This window comes from Mastigoproctus giganteus, chromosome 12, assembly GCF_048544385.1.
Source record: "Mastigoproctus giganteus isolate SK-2022 chromosome 12, ASM4854438v1, whole genome shotgun sequence".
Taxonomy (NCBI): domain Eukaryota; kingdom Metazoa; phylum Arthropoda; class Arachnida; order Uropygi; family Thelyphonidae; genus Mastigoproctus; species Mastigoproctus giganteus.
In genome coordinates, this window is record NC_143586.1 from 178,464,290 (window position 1) to 178,484,528 (window position 20,239).

At 39.7% G+C, this 20,239-nt stretch overlaps 1 protein-coding gene across 3 annotated transcripts in view; it reads right to left on the bottom strand.

Moving 5' to 3' along the window:
- LOC150077627 (putative inactive tyrosine-protein kinase Wsck) overlaps positions 1 to 20,239 on the bottom strand; it is a 359,285-nt gene that overhangs the window by 283,142 nt on the left and 55,904 nt on the right. For all 3 annotated transcript variants that reach the window (XR_016547735.1, XR_016547736.1, XM_090386934.1), the window contains exon 4: positions 9,344 to 9,536. Coding sequence is in view for 1 of the 3 variants with exons in the window: in XM_090386934.1 (XP_090243060.1) it covers positions 9,344 to 9,536 (193 nt within the window). In the remaining 2 variants the exon portion in view is untranslated. The remainder of the gene's footprint in view (positions 1 to 9,343; positions 9,537 to 20,239) is intronic.

The window sequence follows — 20,239 nt, forward strand, 5'->3', positions numbered from 1 at the left end:
ACTTGATATCAATGGTTCAACTGTTGATGATCCTGCTCAGGTAGCTAACAAACTAAATGAATATTTTGCATCGACATTCACACATCAGGAGTTATTCAGCGAGGGGAATGCCAGAGGTGTATTCAACTCTGGCAGTAAGCTAGTTAATCTTGTAATAACTGAGAGTCAAGTGGAGGAGAAATTATTGAAGATAAACACAAGAAAGGCAGTTGGGGTGGATGGGATCTATCCAGTTATATTAAAGGAGGCAGCAAAGGAAGTAAGCAAACCCTTAGCCATAATTATGAGAGCTTCCTTGGAATCAGGGGAGGTACCCATAGTCTGGAGATGTGCAAATATGACCCCAATTCACAAAGGAGGATCAAAGGCTTACACAAGTAATTATAGACCTGTGAGTTTAACTTCTGTTCCAGGAAAATTAATGGAGGCACTGGTTAAAGAGGCACTGCAGGATCATCTAGACAAGACTTCAGTTATAGCTCAGACACAGCATGGATTTGTTAAGGGGAGGTCCTGCCTGACCAATTTGAATGGATACTATGATGCAGTCACAAAAGAGCTGGATGCAGGGAATAGCTCTGATATTATATACTTGGATCTTAGAAAGGCTTTTGATACTGTTGCACATGGAAGACCTGCTGCACAAATTGAAGCAGTGTGGCATTGGAGGCAAATTGCTGCTATGGATAGAGGGGTGGTTGAGGGTGAGAAGACAGAGAGCGGTAATCAATGGACACTGCTGCTCATGGACTAATGTTATTAGTGGAATCCCTCAGTGGTCAGTGTTGGGTCCATTATTGTTTTCTGTATTTATAAATAATATTGATGATGGTATATCAAGCTTAATGTCCAAGTTGGCAGACAATACAAAGGTTGGTAGGGTTGTTAAGGACACTACTGACGCTATGCTGCTGCAACAGGATCTGGAAAGGTTGAGCAGATGGGCTGAGAGGTGGCAAATGAAGTTTAACATTGACAAATGTAAAGTACTATATATGGGAAACAGCAACCCCAGAGCAAAGTATCAATTCTGTGGTACTACACTGACAGTGGTAGAGAATGAAAAGGACCTGGGGGTAATTTTGCAGGCAGATATGAAGTTCTCTGAGCAGCGCAGATGGGCTGCAAGAGTAGCTCATGGTGTCTTCTCAATGATATACAGGAATTTTTCTAGCAGGGATAAGGAGGTGATTATTCCCTTGTATAAGGCAATGGTCAGGCCACACGTTGAGTACTGTATACAGGTCTGGAGGCCTTATTTCAAGAAGGGTGTAGAGCTGCTGGAACGCGTACCGAGAAGGCAACAAGATTAGTAAATGGAACAAAGGGTTGCTCTTACGAAGAAAGGCTTAAGTTTTGCAAATTACAGTGTCTGGAGACTAGGCACCGGCGAGGTGATCTGATAGAGGTGTATAAATCGTTGAATGGTTTGAGCATGCTCAATGCTGATGGATTTTTCCTCTTGCTCAGAATAACCACCTGAGAGGGCATAAATTCAAATTGAGGAAAGACAGATGTAGAATAGATGTGCGGAAATTTGCCTTTAGCCAGCGGGTAGTTGGTTGGTGGAACAGACTTCCATTCTGTGTTGTGGAAGTTGATAGCGTAAATAAATTTAAGGCTCAGCTGGACAGATATTTCGAATGAATGGAGGGGCGAAGTGAAAGTTTTTTTTTTTTTTTTTTCTTTTGGCTGACGCTGCATAAGCTTGCTTTCTTGCATCATATGCCTCTACTAATGCTATTCTGCTTAATCGCATAATCTCCTCCAGCTTGGTGTCGGTCCAATTTATTATCCCAAAATGGTATGTTAGTACTCAAACTGCATAGGTGTTAATGGCTATGACCTCATTTCTGCCGTTCAACTTTGATTTAAGCAAGCTTCTGAGGCTCTGATGGTATTTCTCAGTGAGGCAAGCCTTGACTCCTTGTGTTCTAGCTGTTGAGTCCGCATCATCGAGATATTTGTAGGTCTCTCCTTCTGTCATGGCTTCGCTCTCCTCACCAGTCTACAGCTGGTAGTTTCAACCAACTGGATACCCCTACAATGGGTCTTGCATTTATCTAGGCCAAATTGCATCATGTCAGCGTTGAATTCCTTGGTGACCTGAAGTAGCTGCTGGAGTTGATTCTCAGTTGCTACACAGAGTTTGATCAATAGCTGAAGTAGATCCTATAGAGATACTTAGAAGTGTGCAGTTCATTACTGAGCGTTACTCAGTAACGAAGCACACTCATTGATTTCCCCACGGTAGATGGTGATATTGAGGTCTCCCTAGGATACAGCAGGATTTAGGAAGGATATTACTAATTCGTCTAAGTTGGCATAGCTTATATTTTGATTAAGAGGTAAGTATAATTAGACTAGAGTTAAATCAAGGTTAACATTGACCCCATGTTGAAACTGCTTCAAGATTTGTTTTTAATGGGAATAGTTGGGTATCTGAGAGTTGATTATCAGTGCTAAACCTCCATAAGCCAAGTTGTTCAGTTGTGTGTAATGAAATCTTGCCAATGTGTTATGTAGTTCTGGAGTGAAACAGTCATACGCAATATCAGACTGGTTTCCAGTAGACAGAAGGCAACAGGGTCATGTTGTGAGAGGAGATTTCGGATGTCAGTCAAGTTACCACAATAGCCTCTACAGTTCCACTGCAAGATGGTAAGCATTATTATTTGGATTTAGTGGAACCCTCAATCTTCTTTGGAGGGGCTGAAGGTTTATGTCACTGAACTTTACCTTTCCCTATTTTTGGAAAGTATGGTTTTCCTGTATCCATTTTCATCTCAGTGAATAGTTTTAGAATCTGATCATCTTGGTGAACTATCTTTAAGTCCATGCAGTCTATTTGCTTTGAATCAGGAATGGCAGACACTGCTGTATTCTGCAGTGGAACAGCATTACTTTATTCATTAGTTGTTTAGTGTGTATAGTGCGATGGTCAATACCTTCCTAATTGGTCAAGCACTTTCTAATTCATTTCACAAATATACGTGGTCTCAATTATAATTTCAACGATGTCCATTTCCACTTGCAGTCTGCCAAACCCCATGTACTTTTTTTGACAGAATCTCAGTTATCGGTTGATTCAACTACTGCTCATCTCAGATGCCCAAATTATTCGCTGTATGATTCCTTTCACCTCAAAGGTGGTACTTGTGCATATGTCCGTTCTGATATTCCCTGTCAGAGACTTGGCAATTTGGAATCTCCTCTCTTTGATCTTCTCTGGCTTAAAATCTCTCTACCTCATTGTGTCAAATTCATCTGTTGTCTCTACCGTTCTCCTAACTCCACTAATCACTTGGAGCTCTTTGAATTCCTCTCTTTGCAACTTGACTTTCTCCAGTCCAACTTTCCTAACAGTGAGGTAATTTTCCTTGGTGCTTTTAATGTTCACAACTCCAGCTGGCTTCCGTTTTCTAGTCACACCAACCCAGCAGATCGAGATGCTGAGGCTTTTGCAATTACTAATGACCTAGCACAGATTATTCATTTACCTACAAGAATACCGGACAGTCCTAATCATACAGCCAAAACGCTTGATCTTTTTCTCACAAACAACCCTTCTAAGTACACGGTCGAAGTGAGAGGTCCTTTAGGAACTTCAGATCACAACTTGGTGATTGCCTCTTCTCCAATGGAACCTTTATCTCATGGCTATTCCCAACCTCGTGTTGTTTGGCATTACAAGAATGCAAAATGGGATGACCTGCGAGAATTCTTTCCTTCTTTTCCATGGTCGGATTACTGTTTCAAAACTTCTGATGTCAACGTTTGCTCAGATTGTGTCAGTGAAATTATTCTTGCAGGAATGGAATCCTTTATCCCACACTCCACTTTAAAATCTCGTCCTTTATCTAAACCTTGGTTTTCCAATAAATGTGTTAAGGCTGTTCAAGAGGAGAATGCTGCAAATTGTAATTGGCTTGTTCTAATTCTTTAGTTTCATTTTCTGCCTACACCTAAGCTCGCAACAATTGTAAAGCAGTTATTAATCAGTTCAAACTAGAGTTTGAACAGGCTAAGAGTAGAAAACTTGCTTCTTGCCCTAATGGTAGCCAAGCATTCTGGTCTCTTGCCAAAGCTACTGGCCGCAACTTTTGCCCATCTCTGCTCCCACCTCTGTCCAGACCAGATGGTTCTGTTGTTACTTCAGCCAAGGATAAAGCTGACCTGCTAGCATCCCACTTTTCTTCCAGCTCATGTATTAATGATCTTGGTAAAACACCTCCCACCATTCCCAACACACTCCATTCAATGCCTCCTGTGGTCTTCCGTCAAAAGGATATCAGAAGGATTTTGATGAATCTCGATGATAAGAAAGCTCCAGGTCCTGATGGTATTTCTCCACTTGTTCTCAAAACCTGTGCTCCTGAACTTACTCCTATTCTTTGCCGCCGTTTTTCACTTTCTTTTATTCCAAAGGTGTTTTTCCTTCTGCTTGGAAATTTACTCATATCCAGCCAGTTCCTAAAAAGGGTGACAAATCCCTCCCATCCAATTATCGTCCCACTGCAATTGCTTCTACTCTTTCTAAAGTAATGGAGAAATCAATTAACCACCAACTCTTAAACTACCTAGAAACCTTCCGTCTGATCAACAATCGCCAGTATGGATTCCGTCAGTGTCGATCCACTGGTGATATTCTGGCTTATGTTACCTATTTATGGACTAATTCAATGGAAAGGTTTGGTGAAACACAAGTAGTTGCTCTTGACATCTCAATGGCTTTTGATCATGTTTGGCATAAAGGTCTTCTAAACAAGCTTCCATCTTAAGGTTTGCCAACTGTTTTTAGTAATTGGTTATCCAGTTTTCTCTCTGATCGCTCACTGAGGGTGATGGTAGATGGCTCTCTGTCTTTAACTTCTCCACTAATGCCGGTGTCCCCCAAGGTTCAGTTCTTTCCCCCACTCTTTTCCTCTTGTATATTAATGACCTTCTTCCATTGACTGGAAATCCTATCCACAGTTTTGCCGATGATAGCACACTGCATTCCACTTTCCATTTTGAGAAACCTTGTCCTGCTCAATCAGCTTCAACTTCTCGAAAATCTGCTACCAATTCCTTAAATGCCGATCTTCAGGTAATTCTCCAGTGGGGCAAAGACAACTTAGTTGATTTCAACCCTTCTAAAACTCAGTCTTGTCTTATATCTCGCAAAAAGGATTCTTCTGCTCCTATGCTTATCTTTAGTGACACTCCGATTTCTAGGCAAAATGATATATCTCTTTTGGGGATTACCCTGACTTCTAATCTCTCTTGGCACAAGCACATTACAAATATTGCTTCCTCTACATCTAAAAAACTTGGTTTTCTCTTTCGCTCTCTGCGTTACTTTTCTTCCAAACAGCTGCTCACTCTGTATAAATCGCAAATCCATCCTGCCATGGAATATTGTTCCCGCATCTGGGGTGGTGCCCCCAAAACCTCTCTCAGGCTTGATTCCTTTCAGAAGAGGGCAGTTAGGTTAATTAATGATTCATCTCTAACAGAGTCTCTCCACTAGCTTTCTCATAGATGTACTATTTCTGCTGCATGCTTCTTCTACAGATACTTCCATGGGCACTGTTCTTCTGAATTGGCTTCTATAATTCCCGCTCTCTCTTTCAAAACAGTCCGAACACGTGCCACCACCAGCCAACATCCATTTACTGTCCAACTTCAAACCCACAGAACCATCTTTTCATCTTCCTCATTTATTCATTCAACTGCCGTTTTCTGGAACAACCTTCCTTCATACGTATTTCCTGAAAATTACAATCTACAGAAGTTCAAGTCCAATGTCAACAAATATCTTCTTTTGTCTTCTCAACCTGCAACCCAAGCACGGTACTAAGTACTATAGTTCTAATACCTCTCGTGTTTGGGGTTCACATAAAAAAAACCAATCTTGCCCACCCAGCCAGTGATTTGCTTGTTCGTATGGTTACCTTCATTTGGAAAGCAATTGACATTTGCCTTGTGGTTACTTGGGCATAAGTTGGCTTACTGGTATTTAGAGCTGGTAAATAAAAACAAAAATCACAATCTAGACAATGTAACCTACGTTGTGTATACACTGTGTTCAGTTTTTGTATAGCTGCATTGCTTTTTTTTTTTTTGTTGTTGTTTTTTTTTGTAGGGTTCCCAGAGGGGGACACAGTTTGGAATATATACCAGATGTGCTTCTCTGCGGTTAGGACACTTAGCTACTGTGTCTGTGCAGTCAGTATTAGTGAGCACAATGAATCCACAAGTGGCACAGGCAGCTGCTACTCTGCAAACTGACTGCAAGTGCCCAAACATCTAGCACTTATAGCAGCATAAGGGGGTTTTAAATGCAGTCTTTAACATGGCAGTTAAGGTAGCATTACTTTGATCATTGTTAGTGGTAGAGGATTGTCATTAAAAATTAGAATTATGTTCTGAGTGGGAACTAATATACCATCCTACTTCGTCATAATTCCTGTGACACTGATGACTTATCTTCTTTGAACTTGCAGTTCTTGTTTTAGTTCTCTATCTGACAGATTGAAGAGGTCCCATTTGGTGGTGACACCGCCTGACTATGCATTCAGAGAAATGTTTGGCAAAATGGTAATAATTAGTTCTCTATCTGACAGATTGAAGAGGTCCCATTTGGTGGTGACACCGCCTGACTATGCATTCAGAGAAATGTTTGGCAAAATGGTAATATTAAAAAAAGATAAGTTGCAAAAATTATTATCTTTAGTATTAAAGCCTATCTAATGCACCGGCAAAAATCACATAAGAGTTATTAATATATTGTGGAGAATTCTGGTGGAGTAAAGCAACTGAAAATGTGAATTTCAATGGATGTGCCCATGTACGCACATGGGCACACACAAACACAAAATGCTTATGACAAAATTAATGCAATAAAATATTGCAATTAATAAGTAAGGAAAAATAAACTACATCAACTGGTGTACATATAAATACAGTTAGTTGTGCTATAATGCGTCACATGTGTTCCTAAAAATATCCACATTATGGTATTTTGTGCATTAAAAACAACAGGGCTTATGGGAAAAACAGGGATAGGGGAAAAGCACTCAAAAAAAAAAAAAAAAAAAAAAAAGTTCCGTCCGGTAACTAAAACACTAAAAAAATTTAGAAATCAAATAAAATTGCTAACACAGGTTTAAATATCTTAAATTTCTAATAAATAAATAAATATTACAGTAAATATAGCACTTTACCTTGACAAGATATGTTTTGCTTGATTGATATTTCTGTTCACTGACATTTTTTTTTTTTTTTTTTTATTGTAAACTTTAAAACAGTAAAAAAGATAGGCAATCAATAACAATGAACATGGGACACAAATGAGATACAGAGTAACAAGTTTATGAAGCTTAAAAAGTAGGAATAAAGGGAAGATTCTGACAATGTATTTATGTTTTTTTTTTTTTTTTTTTATATGATTGAAGATTTCATGGAAGGAGAAACACATTTCACCACAATAACGTAAAAATCCACAGAATTCTAGCTATCAATATTATCACAAATGAAATATGCTACCCATTTATAATATTGTTATAATAGATTACTAGGGGGCTCTGCCCCCTGCTCCCTGCGCTCGCTTCTTTTGATAAGATAAAATAAAATACTTAGAAGCTTGCGACTCTGTGTGTGCGTGTGTCTCTTCCTCAGCTATGAATACAAAAATACATTACTATATCATATCGGTGTAGATACATCATAGACAACTCTTAAAGAAAAACTACGATCGTAGTGTGAAAGGCATCATTTCATCTGTATCTCATATTGTGCTCATCCTTCACAATGAGTTACCATGTATTGCACTACCTTGAATAAGTAACGCTTCACTAATAGAGAAGACTATTGTCACTTATTTTCAGTGGGTGCCTTTCAATACTACGATAGTAAGAGTTGTCTATGGTGTATCTACACCAATATTATATTGATATAGAATCTTAAACTCTTAAAATATTACGCCTTGTTGCATTTAGTTTATTTAAATAAATACGTTACATATGGAAATCAAGAATGGTACTGGGTGGTCAGTTTGTTTTACCACAGTAAAACAAGCTTCTGGTATGATAAGATTTTCTGGTATGTATTTTAGTATTTGTTACGTATTACCACATAACCTACATCTCTCTTCTCCCATTGGCTGAAAATTATTTTAATGTACAGAAAGATTATATCCATTATAATTATAACTATAATCTCCACTCACACCATCCTGCCTCAAAATTTCTGTTCAAACAGAAAAATGTGAGCTCCTGAAAACGTGAGTTGGCCTACAATATCACTTATTATCTTGTGAATACAGTGAATGACAACAGTCTCCAACCAATACAACTACAGTAAACAAGAAATATAGCTCTCACACATTTAAATGTTTGACATTCTTTAAGCTTTGTAAACTCATATGTATTACTGCACAGGTTGCTATGTTCAGCTGGGTGCCGAGTTTTGCATTCACCTGGTGTTACTTGCATATGAAATTGCATGTAAGCCAATCTGAAAATTGCATTATACTCACATTGTTCCCTAATACATCAGTCACATTGGAGCAAATTCATGTTGCGAAAATGTGCATTACAGCAGAACTGACTGTAAATAACATTAAACTGCAAATGTTTCCATTCCAGAATATCATTATTAAGGAGGAAGTGCTGATGCATATATTTTTTGCCTGCTATAATTAATTACCTCAGTTTATTTTTTACTTTTCTGGCTTTTTTTTTTTTTAAATGAAGCGTCTGTGTACCCAATAAAAATTTATTCAAAATAAAACAATTTTTAGTCATATTTGATTTTTCTCAAATTTTGACTATGATTAATAAATGCTGTATATGCTATAAACTATAAAATTTCAGATTATATAAATGGGTTTAAAAATTGAACTAAAAACTGATTAAAAAGAAAATTATCCACTTATATAATTTCTTACAACAAGCAAAAAAGATAACAGATACAACAAAAAAAAAAAAAAAGCTTATTTCAAAGTTTATTAAAAAGCATCAAATTTCAAAATTTCTGTTCCATTCTGAACTTATGCCATAGTCTGCCAAGTGACTACAACTTCTTGTTAATGAAATTACTTATGATAGTTTTGTTCAAATGCCAATATCATAGAAAAATTATAGCAGGCTAAGATTTATATCTGACAGGCTGATATCTACATCCATACTAAAATTCATTATATGATCAGATGACCTGGATGTCTTATTTGCTATACGACAAAAAGTAAACTTTCTTACCATTGTTAATATTATTAACATTATCAATTATTCTTAACATTAGCAATATTAATGTTAATATTACATTATTAATATAATTATTAACAAGAAAATTTGCCTACCTCCCACTTCAGTCCACATAATCTCTGTGGATGGGTCTGTAATACCTTCACTTGTCATAGCCCATACACTAATATTGTACTGTGTTCCTGGATGCAGTCCAATTAAATCAGCTTTTGTTGTAGTATTGGAAAACGTCCATTCATTCCTACTTAGCAACTGATCTGTATATGACTTTAGAGGATATGCTGATACCTAAGAACAAACATTTTATAATTTATACATACATGTGTTTCAAAGACTGTGGTTGTTTTCAGTAATCTGCATAATAAATTCCATTCTTCTAATTATGTTATTGTGAATTTCTAATTACAAAGTGTATGCAATTCAAAAATAAGTATTCTGCAATCTCATACAGATAAAAGACGACCCTTCATAACGAGGTTCGATTTGATTTCAGTTTTTATGCCGCAAAGGTAACTAAGGCCACGATTTGCCGTCCAATATCTAAAAATAATATATCAGTATATACAAATGACTATAAGACAAGTAAATTTAGATAAAAATAAATTCAGGTAAAAGAGAAATATATATGATGCATACTAAAATTATTTATATACAGGTATAAAGGTTTGTGATTCTTAAAAAGTTAAAAATTGTGGTCATATCAGCTTTGTCAGTTAAAATCCGACTGAGTGTATAAGGTTAGTCAAATGGGTAAAAGTGCTAAAACATAAACAGCATACATTAAAAAATCTATGACAGTCAATAAGAACATGTTTCAATGTTAAAATGGTGTCATAATGCTCACACATAGGACAGTCATCAGCCCTCACCAGAAAAGCATGCATCAGATGACTGTGTCCTACAGAAGCTAGAACAACTTCCTCTTTGTGATTCCTGCACAGACTAGACTGCCAGATTACAGGCAGTCTAGATCGAGCTTATTTGTTACCTGCCCATGCCAAGATTGTTGCCATTGGGAAAGTAATGTAGGGTGTATCACCTCCCTGTAGTCTGTATAGGGACAATGTGTGTTGTGGGGTTCTGGTGATTTGGATGCCGAATCTGCCAGTTAAGTTAATTCTTCTGATCCCAATGTGGCCTGAGATCCGGCAGAAACGAAGGTCAAACACTCAGAAAGAGAAAGTAACATCTGCTGGACAGAGTCAGGAATGGATAAGGGTTATACCTCACCCCCAATAAAGCCTGCAGTATACTTACAGAGTCAGTATACACCATACAACTTTGGTACTTGTGAGTTTTAATGTGATCCAAGGCTAATTGTATGTTTGCTTGTTTGTTATTTGGCTTTTAGGAGCATTAGCAACTAAGGCCATATTGCTCCGGGTATTTGTGGTGGTCATTCCCTGAAAATGACCTTTCTACATCCTCCGTATTTGGTGGGCACGGGCTCGAACCCTGGTCTAATCAAGAAGTGTGTGCTACGCACTACTGCTCCTGCCTACCCGGCTACGGAGGCACCAGCTAATTGTATAGCATACAATTAAGCTGTATACATGCTGCATTCATTGAGAATCTTCCCAGATAAAGTGTGATCTGGGAAGATGGCAGAAGATCCCACAGACAGCTGACTTCGAGCCATCAGTGAAGACAGGCAAGAAGTCAGAGTATTCAATTCAGTGGGCAGCATAGAGTTGTCAGTAGACAGAAGGTGGGCCTTACTCCAATTTTTGATGAAGTCGTATGATGGTAGGCGAGCATGCCAGGGTTGAAGTAGTTGCGTGCGTTGGTGACTAGGTAACATTGTCTACCGTAATGTCGAGCTTTCTGAGCAGCTCTTGGACACGGATACCAAAGGAATGGTTAGCAGTCTGACGAGTGTTTTAAAGAGCTTCCCATCGTGGTGCGAAGACAGATGTCCACATAAGATTGTCTGGCAGGGATTTCAATTTAAAAGTATATTTTAGTGACAATTGCTTTTGTTGCAGGGACAGTGGCTGTTCACACTCTTCAATGTATAAACTCTAGACAGGGGAAGTTCTAAATGCCCCAATAGCAATATGGGTGGCGTGGTGGTGAACTGGGTCTAGTCACCGTAGTACGCTGTTTCTAGTCAATGCACACACTTAGAACCCATAGTATAATTTAGATTGGACAAGTGCATGATAAATACGGAGTAAAATGCAGAGGTCTGTAACTCAGTTATCAGAGGAGATAACACATAGGAGGTTCAATCTCCTTGTGCACTTCGTCCACAGTCAACAGACATGTGGTAAAAAAGTCAACTTCCAATCAAATACAAATCCCAAGAATTTAGTTTCAGGTGCTACTGGAATGACGTTTTGTCCGACCTTGAGTTATGGTTCAGGGTGAAGGTTCTGTTTGCAAAAAAAAAAAAAACTGTACGCAGGTGGTCTTCTGAGGCAAGAACCTGAAACCGTTAACTACTGTTCAAGATTTGACATGATTAACGGTGCGCTGCAATTGTCTTTCGATAACCCTCACATTGCATGACTGACAGAAGATGGTAAGATCATCAATGAAGAGGGCATCATTTACAGTTGGAGGAAGTTGTTCAGTAATAGAATTAACTTTGATAGCAAAAAGCGTAACACTCAGGAAGACTCCCTCCTCTTGAAAAAAAGATCGAGAGAGTACTGTACCTAAACGAACTTGGAATGAAATGTTCATTAAAATTTTTTAAGAAAAAGGGGTAGATGGACCCTAATACACAGATCATAGATATCCTTTAAAATTCCAAATCTACAAGCCGTGTTATATGCTTCTTTCGCATCAAAGAAAATTGACACCAGGTGTTTGCGTTTGAGGAAAGCATCTTGGATAGATGTTTCCAGTCTTATAAGATGGTAGAGTTTTGACCTGTTCCTTCAGAAACCACATTGTACTTTGAAAATTAGGTAATTTTCTTTAAATACCAAATAAGACAGGCATTCACCATCCTTTTCAGGAGTTTGCACAAGCAGCTTGTCAGAGAAATCGGACGGTAATTATCCGGATTTTTTCCTGGCTTCGGAAAAGCAAGCACAACTGCCTTATGCCAGGAGTCTGGAAATTCATCTTCAAGATAGAACCTGTTGTACAAACAGAGCAACTGAACCAGGAATTCAGATGAAAGGTGTTTAATCATCTCATAATGGATGTCATCTAGCCCAACAGCACTTGCCTGGGGTAGTGTTAGTGCCATTTTCATTTCCCATTCCATGAAGGGTAGATTGTCTTCTTCACAGTTATTCACAGTTATTTGATGACAACTTCAAATGCTGCTTTTCAGCATTTTGTTTAAGGGTCAGAAATTTTTATTTTTTATTATTACTAGCCATATAGTGCAAGGAAGCCCGAGGCTTTTTTTTTTTTTTGATTTGGTAGTTGTTGGCGCATCGGCTTCTGTGGCCATATTGCACCTCCCAAGGTTTCTGCAGTGCTTTGATCCAAGCCCGAGGCGGGAATCGAACCCGTGGCCTTTGGGTTGCCGGGCAGGTACTTTACCCACTCGGCTGAATCCTGAGGCTTATGCTGCACCAGCTAAAAAAAAAAAATTCCGAGTTACTCAGAAAGAAAGAGAGACAGAGAAAGAAGTAGAAGGGAATCGCCAAGAAACAGAAAGTGATATCCAGCTCAGGACTCTGGGTGTGCCAAGTCCATACTCACCAGATGTGAGCCCCTGTGGGGGGGGTTAGATGTTTTGGTGGACACTAACAAATATCTCCTCTGGACTGTTTCCAATTGTAGTTCAGTCTGCAACTGCACATCCATTATGCTCCAGGATCGATGATATGTATCTGCCCTTCATTTTCAGGATTTTATTCCTCACAAGCTTAGATGATGAAGCCTGGTTAATAGAAGATGTAAAGTGGATCCAAGATACTTTCTGACTCTAACGTACCATGCTTTGGCATGTTTGAAGGCTATTAAGTTATCTGTGGTGGGGTAATGGCAAAATATCCTGCACGCCTTCTTTTCAGCCTTTCTTGCTGCTGGGCATTTAGTGTTCCACCATGATTTTGGAAATGATGGAAACTGAGTCGACGTCTTTGGAATTTTAATTGCCACTGCTTGGACAACAGTGTCTGTAATGTGCTTTACCACTTCATTAACTGGCTTCTTGCTGACTGTGGTAGTATCAAACGATCCAAGACCTTTGAAGGCATTCCAGTCAGCATGATCGATCTTCCACCATGGTATCCTACACCTTGGCATGGTCTCCCAATGCAAACGGTGGAAATCATTTTCCACTGTCATGGTGAAGTGGTCACTACTGTAACGGTTGTCTTCAACATACCACGTACAAACAGGAAAGAGGGGGGGCATACAGACAGATTTATCGCAGTAAATGCATAGATGGGCATTCACTGCGATAAATCTGTGGAAAAAGGTGTCACATCCCACATTTAGCAGGGCCAGGTCACTGTTTTCGAGCATTCGCTATATAGTCCAGCTAATTTCACTGATGTCAACACTACCTCACCCAGTACTGTGTCCATTAATCCCCTAGTAACAGAAAAGAAGGCAAAAGTCTAAAGTAAAGTGTGTTAGTTGTCTGACAGCACCGGGGGTTTACCCCCATCTCCATGTTGTATTCTTTGTAAGTATGACACAGAACTCTGTGACGGCCAGAGATTTAAAGGTGTATGGGGAGTGGAATGTTGTGTAGTATGTTCTGTTGTTTCTCTGACCATTTAGCCATTGGGCCCCTATTGGGACCCACCGTTGCCCACACTCTGCTATGAGGAGGTCAGGCACCCAGTAAATTATTTAAGTGCTCCGGCAGACCCTGCCACCTAATTTCTGAGAATTTCAGTGCCAAAGCCTAAATGGAGAAAAAAAAAAAAAAAGGGTGAACACTAGAATTTGAAAAGATCGAAAGAGGTTTATGAGAAAGCAGTTCAATTTAGACATTGATTAGAATTTGGCAGCATTGTTAGGGGCTTACTGTTGGATTTAGAGTGGGGGGGAAGACAGAAGACTGAGGAAAAACAACAGGTAGAAGGATGGGGATGATACAGTAGGCATCTGCAAAGAGATGGGTGGGGACAAACCCCACCAGGCAAAGTATGCAAGAGGCAGGGAGGGGAGGAGACAAGAGACCCATCTCCCCCCTTGTCTGGGGACAAGGGGGAATGGGGTTTTAAATGGAACCAAGTTTTAGTACCCGGTTCAGATTGCCAAATGGCATATCAGCAGCAGAGCTGCAGAAGGTCTCAGTTGGTGATCGTTGTCAGGTTCTTGTAATTGTTGAATCCGGTAGGAAGGTCAAACTGTTATCTGTGGTTGGGTAACAGAGAAATATCCCACACGTCTTGTTTTGAGCCTTTCTTGCTGCTGTGCATTTAGTGTTCCACCATGGTTTTGGAAATAGTGGAAACCGAGTCAACGCCTTTGGAATTGTAATTGCCACTGCTTGAACAACAGTGTATGTAATGTGCTTTACCACTTCATTAACTGGCTCCTTGCTGACTGCAGTGGTATCAAATGATGCCAGATCTTAAATGCATTCCAGTTAGCTTGATTGATCTTCCATGGTATCCTAGACGGGTGGCAAGGTCTCCTAATGCAAAGGGTGAATATCACGGGGAAGTGATTACTACTGTAAAGGTTAGCATTAGCAGAAGCATATGATGCAAGAAAGCAAGCTTATAGAGAATTAGCAAAAAAAAAAAACCTTCCCATTTCACCCATCCGGTCACTCCAAATGTTTTTCTAGTTCAGTCTTAAATTTATTTAAGCTATCAACGTCCACAACAAACAACAGATGTAAGTCAGTTTGCAATCAACTACCCACTGGCTGAAGGCAAACTTCTGCACATCTATTCTACAAACTGTCTTTCCTCAGTTTGAATCTATGCCCCTCAGATCCTTAACCTGAGCAAGTGGATGTATCCCATCAGCATTGATCCTGCTCAAACCATTCAAGTCCTTGTATACCTCAATCGGATCACCTTGCAGGTGCCTAGTATCTAGATGCCGCAACTTGCAGAATTTAAGCCTCTCTTAGTAAGAGAACTCTTTGTTCCTCTCACCAATATTGTTGCCCTTCTCTGTACTCATTCTAGCAACTCTACATCCTTCCTAAATGAGGTCACCAGACTTGTATGCAGTACTCAAGGTGTGGCCTGACCACTGCCTCATAGAAAGGTATAATCATCTCCTTGTCTCTGCTAGCAATTCCTATATATCATTGAAAAAACTCCATGACCTGCTCTGGCAGCCCATCTGCACTACTCAGAGAACTTTACATCCAACTGCACAATTACCCCCAGGTCTTTTTCATTCTCCACCTCCCTGAATGTAGTACCACATAGCTGGTACGTTTCTCTTGGGCTGCTGCCCATTTTCAGTACTATGCATTTGTCAATATTAAACTTCAGTTGCCACTTCTCAGCCCATTTACCTTTCTAGAGATCCTGGTGCAGTAGCATAATGTCTTTACTATCATTAACAATCCTGCCAACAATTGTATCATCTGCAAACTTGTTCATTAAGCTTGATATACCTTCATCGATATCATTAATAAATACACAAAACAACAATGGGACTAGAACTGGACCCTGGGGGATTCTGCTAATAAACATTAATCCACATAGAGCAGTGTCCATTTATTGCAACTCTCTGCAGTCTCTTGCTCAACCATTTCTTTATCCATTGCAGCAACTTACCCTTAATGCCATACCAGAGGTTGTCTTCAATCTCCCATGTACAAACAGGAAAGAGAGAGAGAGAGAGAGAGAGGGGGGGAGGGAGAGACAGATCAAGCAGGATAAATGTATAGGTAGGCATGTGGAAAAAGGTGTTATATCCCACATTTACCAGGGCCAGGTCATTGTTTTCAAGCATGTGCTGTATAGTATGGCCCCTTCCATTGATGTCAACACTACCCCACCCAGTATTGTATCCATTAAAATTAACATTAGTAGAGGCACTTGATGCAAGAAAGCAAGCTTATGCAGCATCAGCCAAAAAAAAAAAAAAACCACTTCCACTTCACCCCTCTGTTCGTTCAAAATACCTGTCCAGCTGAGCCTTAAACTTATTTAGGCTATCAACTTCCACGACAAGGGATGAAAGTCTGTTCCACCAACCAACCACCCACTGGCTAAAGGCAAATTTCCGCACATCTATCCTACATCTGTCTTTCCTCAATTTGAATTTATGCCCTCTCAGGTGATTATTCTGAGCTAGATGAAGAATCCCATCAGCATTGAGCATGCTCAAACCATTCAAGGATTTATACACCTCTATCAGATCACCTCACTGGTGCCTAGTCTCCAGACATTGTAATTTGCAAAACTTAAGCCTTTCTTCGTAAGAGCACCCCTTTGTTCCATTCACTAATCTTGTTGCCCTTCTCTGTACTCGTTCCAGCAGCTTTACATCCTTCTTGAAATGAGGCCTCCAGACCTGTATACAGTATTCCAGGTGTGGCCTGACCATCGCCTTATACAATGGAATAATCACCTCCTTATCCCTGCTGGAAAAATTCCTGTATATCATTGACAATACTCCATGAGCTACTCTTGCAGCCCGTCTGCACTGCTCAGAGAACTTCATATCTGCCTGCACAACCACCCCCAAGTCCCTTTCATTCTCTACCACTGTCAGTGTAGTACCACAGAGTTGATACGTTGCTCTGGGGTTGCTGTTTCCCATGTGTAGTACTTTACATTTGTCAATGTTAAACTTCATTTGCCACCTCTCAGCCCATCTGCTCAACCTTTCCAGATCCTGTTGCAGCAGCATAGTGTCAGTAGTGTCCTTGACAACCCTGCCAACCTTTGTATCATCTGCAAACTTGGACATTAAGCCGGATATACCATCATCAATATCATTTATAAATACAGAAAACAATAATGGACCCAGCCCTGAGGGACTCCACTAATAACATCAGTACACGATGAGCAGTGTCCATTGATTACCACTCTCTGTCTTCTCCCCCTCAACCACCCCTTTATCCATAGCAGCAATTTGCCTCCAATGTCACACTGCTCCAATTTGTATAGCAGTCTTCCATGTGCAACAGTATCAAAAGCCTTTCTAAGATCCAAGTATATAATATCAAAGTTATTCCCTGCATCCAGTTCTTTTGTGACTGCATCATAGTATCCAATCAAATTGGTCAGGCAAGACTTCCCCTTAACAAAACCATGCTGTGTCTGAGCTATAACTGAAGTCTTGCCTAAATGATCCTGCAGTGCTTCTTTAACCAGTGCCTCCATTAATTTTCCTGGAACAGAAGTTAAGCTCACAGGTCTATAATTACTTGTGTCAGCCTTTGATCCTCCTTTGTGAATTGGAGTCACATTTGCACATTTCCAGTCTATGGGTACCTCCCCTGAGTCCAAGGAAGGTCTCATAATTATGGCTAAGGGTTTGCTTACTTCCTTTGCTGCCTCCTTTAATATAACTGGATAGATCCCATCCACCCCGGGTGCCTTTCTTGTGTTTATCTTCAACAGTTTCTCCTCCACTTTACTCCCAGTTATTTCAAGATTCTGTAGCTTACTGCTAGAGTTGAATACACCTCTGGCATTCCCCTCGCTGAATAACTCCTCATGTGTGAATGTCGATGCAAAATATTCATTTAGTTTGTTAGCTACCTGAGCAGGATCATCAACACTTGACCCATCAATATCAAGTGGACCAATCTGATTCATCCCCTTCCTTCTAGAGTTTACATAAGTAAAGAACTCTTTGCTGTTTTTCTTTGCATCCTTTGCCAAGGATTTCTCGTAATCTGCCTTCGCCTGCCTAACCTCCTTTGTAACTTGGTTGCGTATCAACTTGTATCTATCATAGGCTTCTGTGTCATGTGTTATTTTGTATGTATCCCATGCATTTTTCTTCTCTGCCATATGCCTCATTAGTTCATCTGACATCCATTTTGGCCTAAACCTTGAACAATATTTCTTAGTTGGTATGTAAAGCCTAGTAGCTTCCAAGATAAGTTCTTTGAATGCTTCCCATTTTGAATTTGCTGTTGGTAGCACCATCAGTTGGTCCCACTGTATAGAATTTAAATACTGTCTCAGTCCATCGTAGTCGCCTTTATGGAAGCAATAACCCTTCCCTTTACCCCTAATGGTAGTTACCTCTTTGAGTAAATCCCACTTCAGCACACTGTGATCACTGCCACCTAGTGGTTCATTTATCTGCAGATTCTTAATGCATGAAGAATCACTGCTGATAATCAAATCAAGAGTATTACTCCCTCTAGTTGCCTCCCGAACATGCTGATGTAGAAAACAATCATCCAATAAATCCACAAAAGTCCCGCTAGTGTGCGAGTAACCAGCCCCCAAATTCCAGTCAACATCTGGGAAATTAAAATCTCCCATTATAAGACACTCTGATTTACTGGCCCACTCTATTTCCCTGTACAGTTCCTTATTATACTCATCAGAGTCATTAGGCCTATAGCACACTCCTACTCTCAATTTTGATCTCCCAATGTTTATGTCACACCAAACTGACTCCACACTGCACTGTCCAGCGATGTCGACTGGCTTCACTTCCCTGGTTTTTATGTGTTTCTTAACTAATAGCATAACCCCTCCTCCCTTCCTATCCTGTCTATCCTTTCTGTAGACGTTGTACTCCCCAAATTGCAGTTCTGCATCCCTTATATCTGTGTGACACCACGTCTCTGATATCCCAACAATATCTGCCTTCGATGTTTTGAGCAATACCTCAAATTCATCAAATTTATTTACTAAACTCTTAGCATTGGTGTACATGCAAGTATACCTGCACCTGTTTCTATTCTTAGCTACCCTAACACAACCCATGTGTTTACTTGTACCGCAATGGCTCCCAGCAGTCTCTGAAATACCATGCATCTTGTTTTTCAGGCTTCTGCTCATTCCAATAGAAGCAGCGCAAGAATCTCTTTCACCTCTGCCAGTGGCTACTGTTAATCTATTCGTCTTTGTCTCCCCCCAAGCTAGCAGTTTTCCGACCCACCTAACACTGCCTCGATAGCATCAGCAAATATTCTTGCACCCTTTCTATTTAAGTGTATCCCATCCCTGTAGAAGCAATCTCTCCTGTTAACAAGTACAGTCCAGGCTGAAAAAAAATTCTACCCCTTGAGCCTTGCATTTTCCAAGCATTTCTGGATTAGAAATGGGGATAATCTGTTCACAGGAAAATCTGATTCAGAATGAATAAGGAGAAACACTGGGTGATCTTGCTAACATAGATCTGGTTTTTGTCTTTTATTTTGATAGGAGTCATGATCGGGTTGGTCTTTATCAGTAGGTGATCTCAACTGATCAAATGGAGGAAAGGTTTCTTTGTCCATTTTTGTACCAGGATCTGGATGTGTAGACCAATTCAATGCATTGCAGCAGAAATGAATTGTAGCTATTTTTTTGTTTGAAGAGTTAGTATCTTCCTCCCTCCTCATTTTTTCAACTTGTTTAACAGTACAGCAAACCCCCGCTATTCGTGGTATCTGTATTCGCGGTTTCGCGTATTCGCGATCGCCGATTTAATATAAAATGAAACCTGAAAAAATGTGAATTTTAAAGCGCCGTGAATATTTTCCGCCATAAAAAACATGGGCGTGGCTAAAATTATCTTTCCTGGTCAAAACAGCGCTCAGTGGGTGGGGGGAGAGGGGTGAAAAAATCGCGAGCGTGGATGTTTCTCGGTAATCTTTGTTCAGTATGTGTTAGTCATGGAAGGTTTCGTCGTTTGCTTTTAATTTATATGCTTATAAACTGAATAAATTTATCAATTTATAAATTGATATGCTTACAAAAATGATAAATCTACTGTTTTGCAGTGTAAAACAGACTTTTTCGAGTGTGTTAACGGAAGAAAGTGACTTTATTGTGGACAAGTTCTTTCTAACCCCTACAAAAATATGGCTACGAATAAAAAGAGAAATGTGAAAATATCAAAGAAGGTGATAACATTAGCGAATAAAATTGAGTTATTAGACAAAATTTCTAATGGTGAAAGTGTCTCCTCAGTGG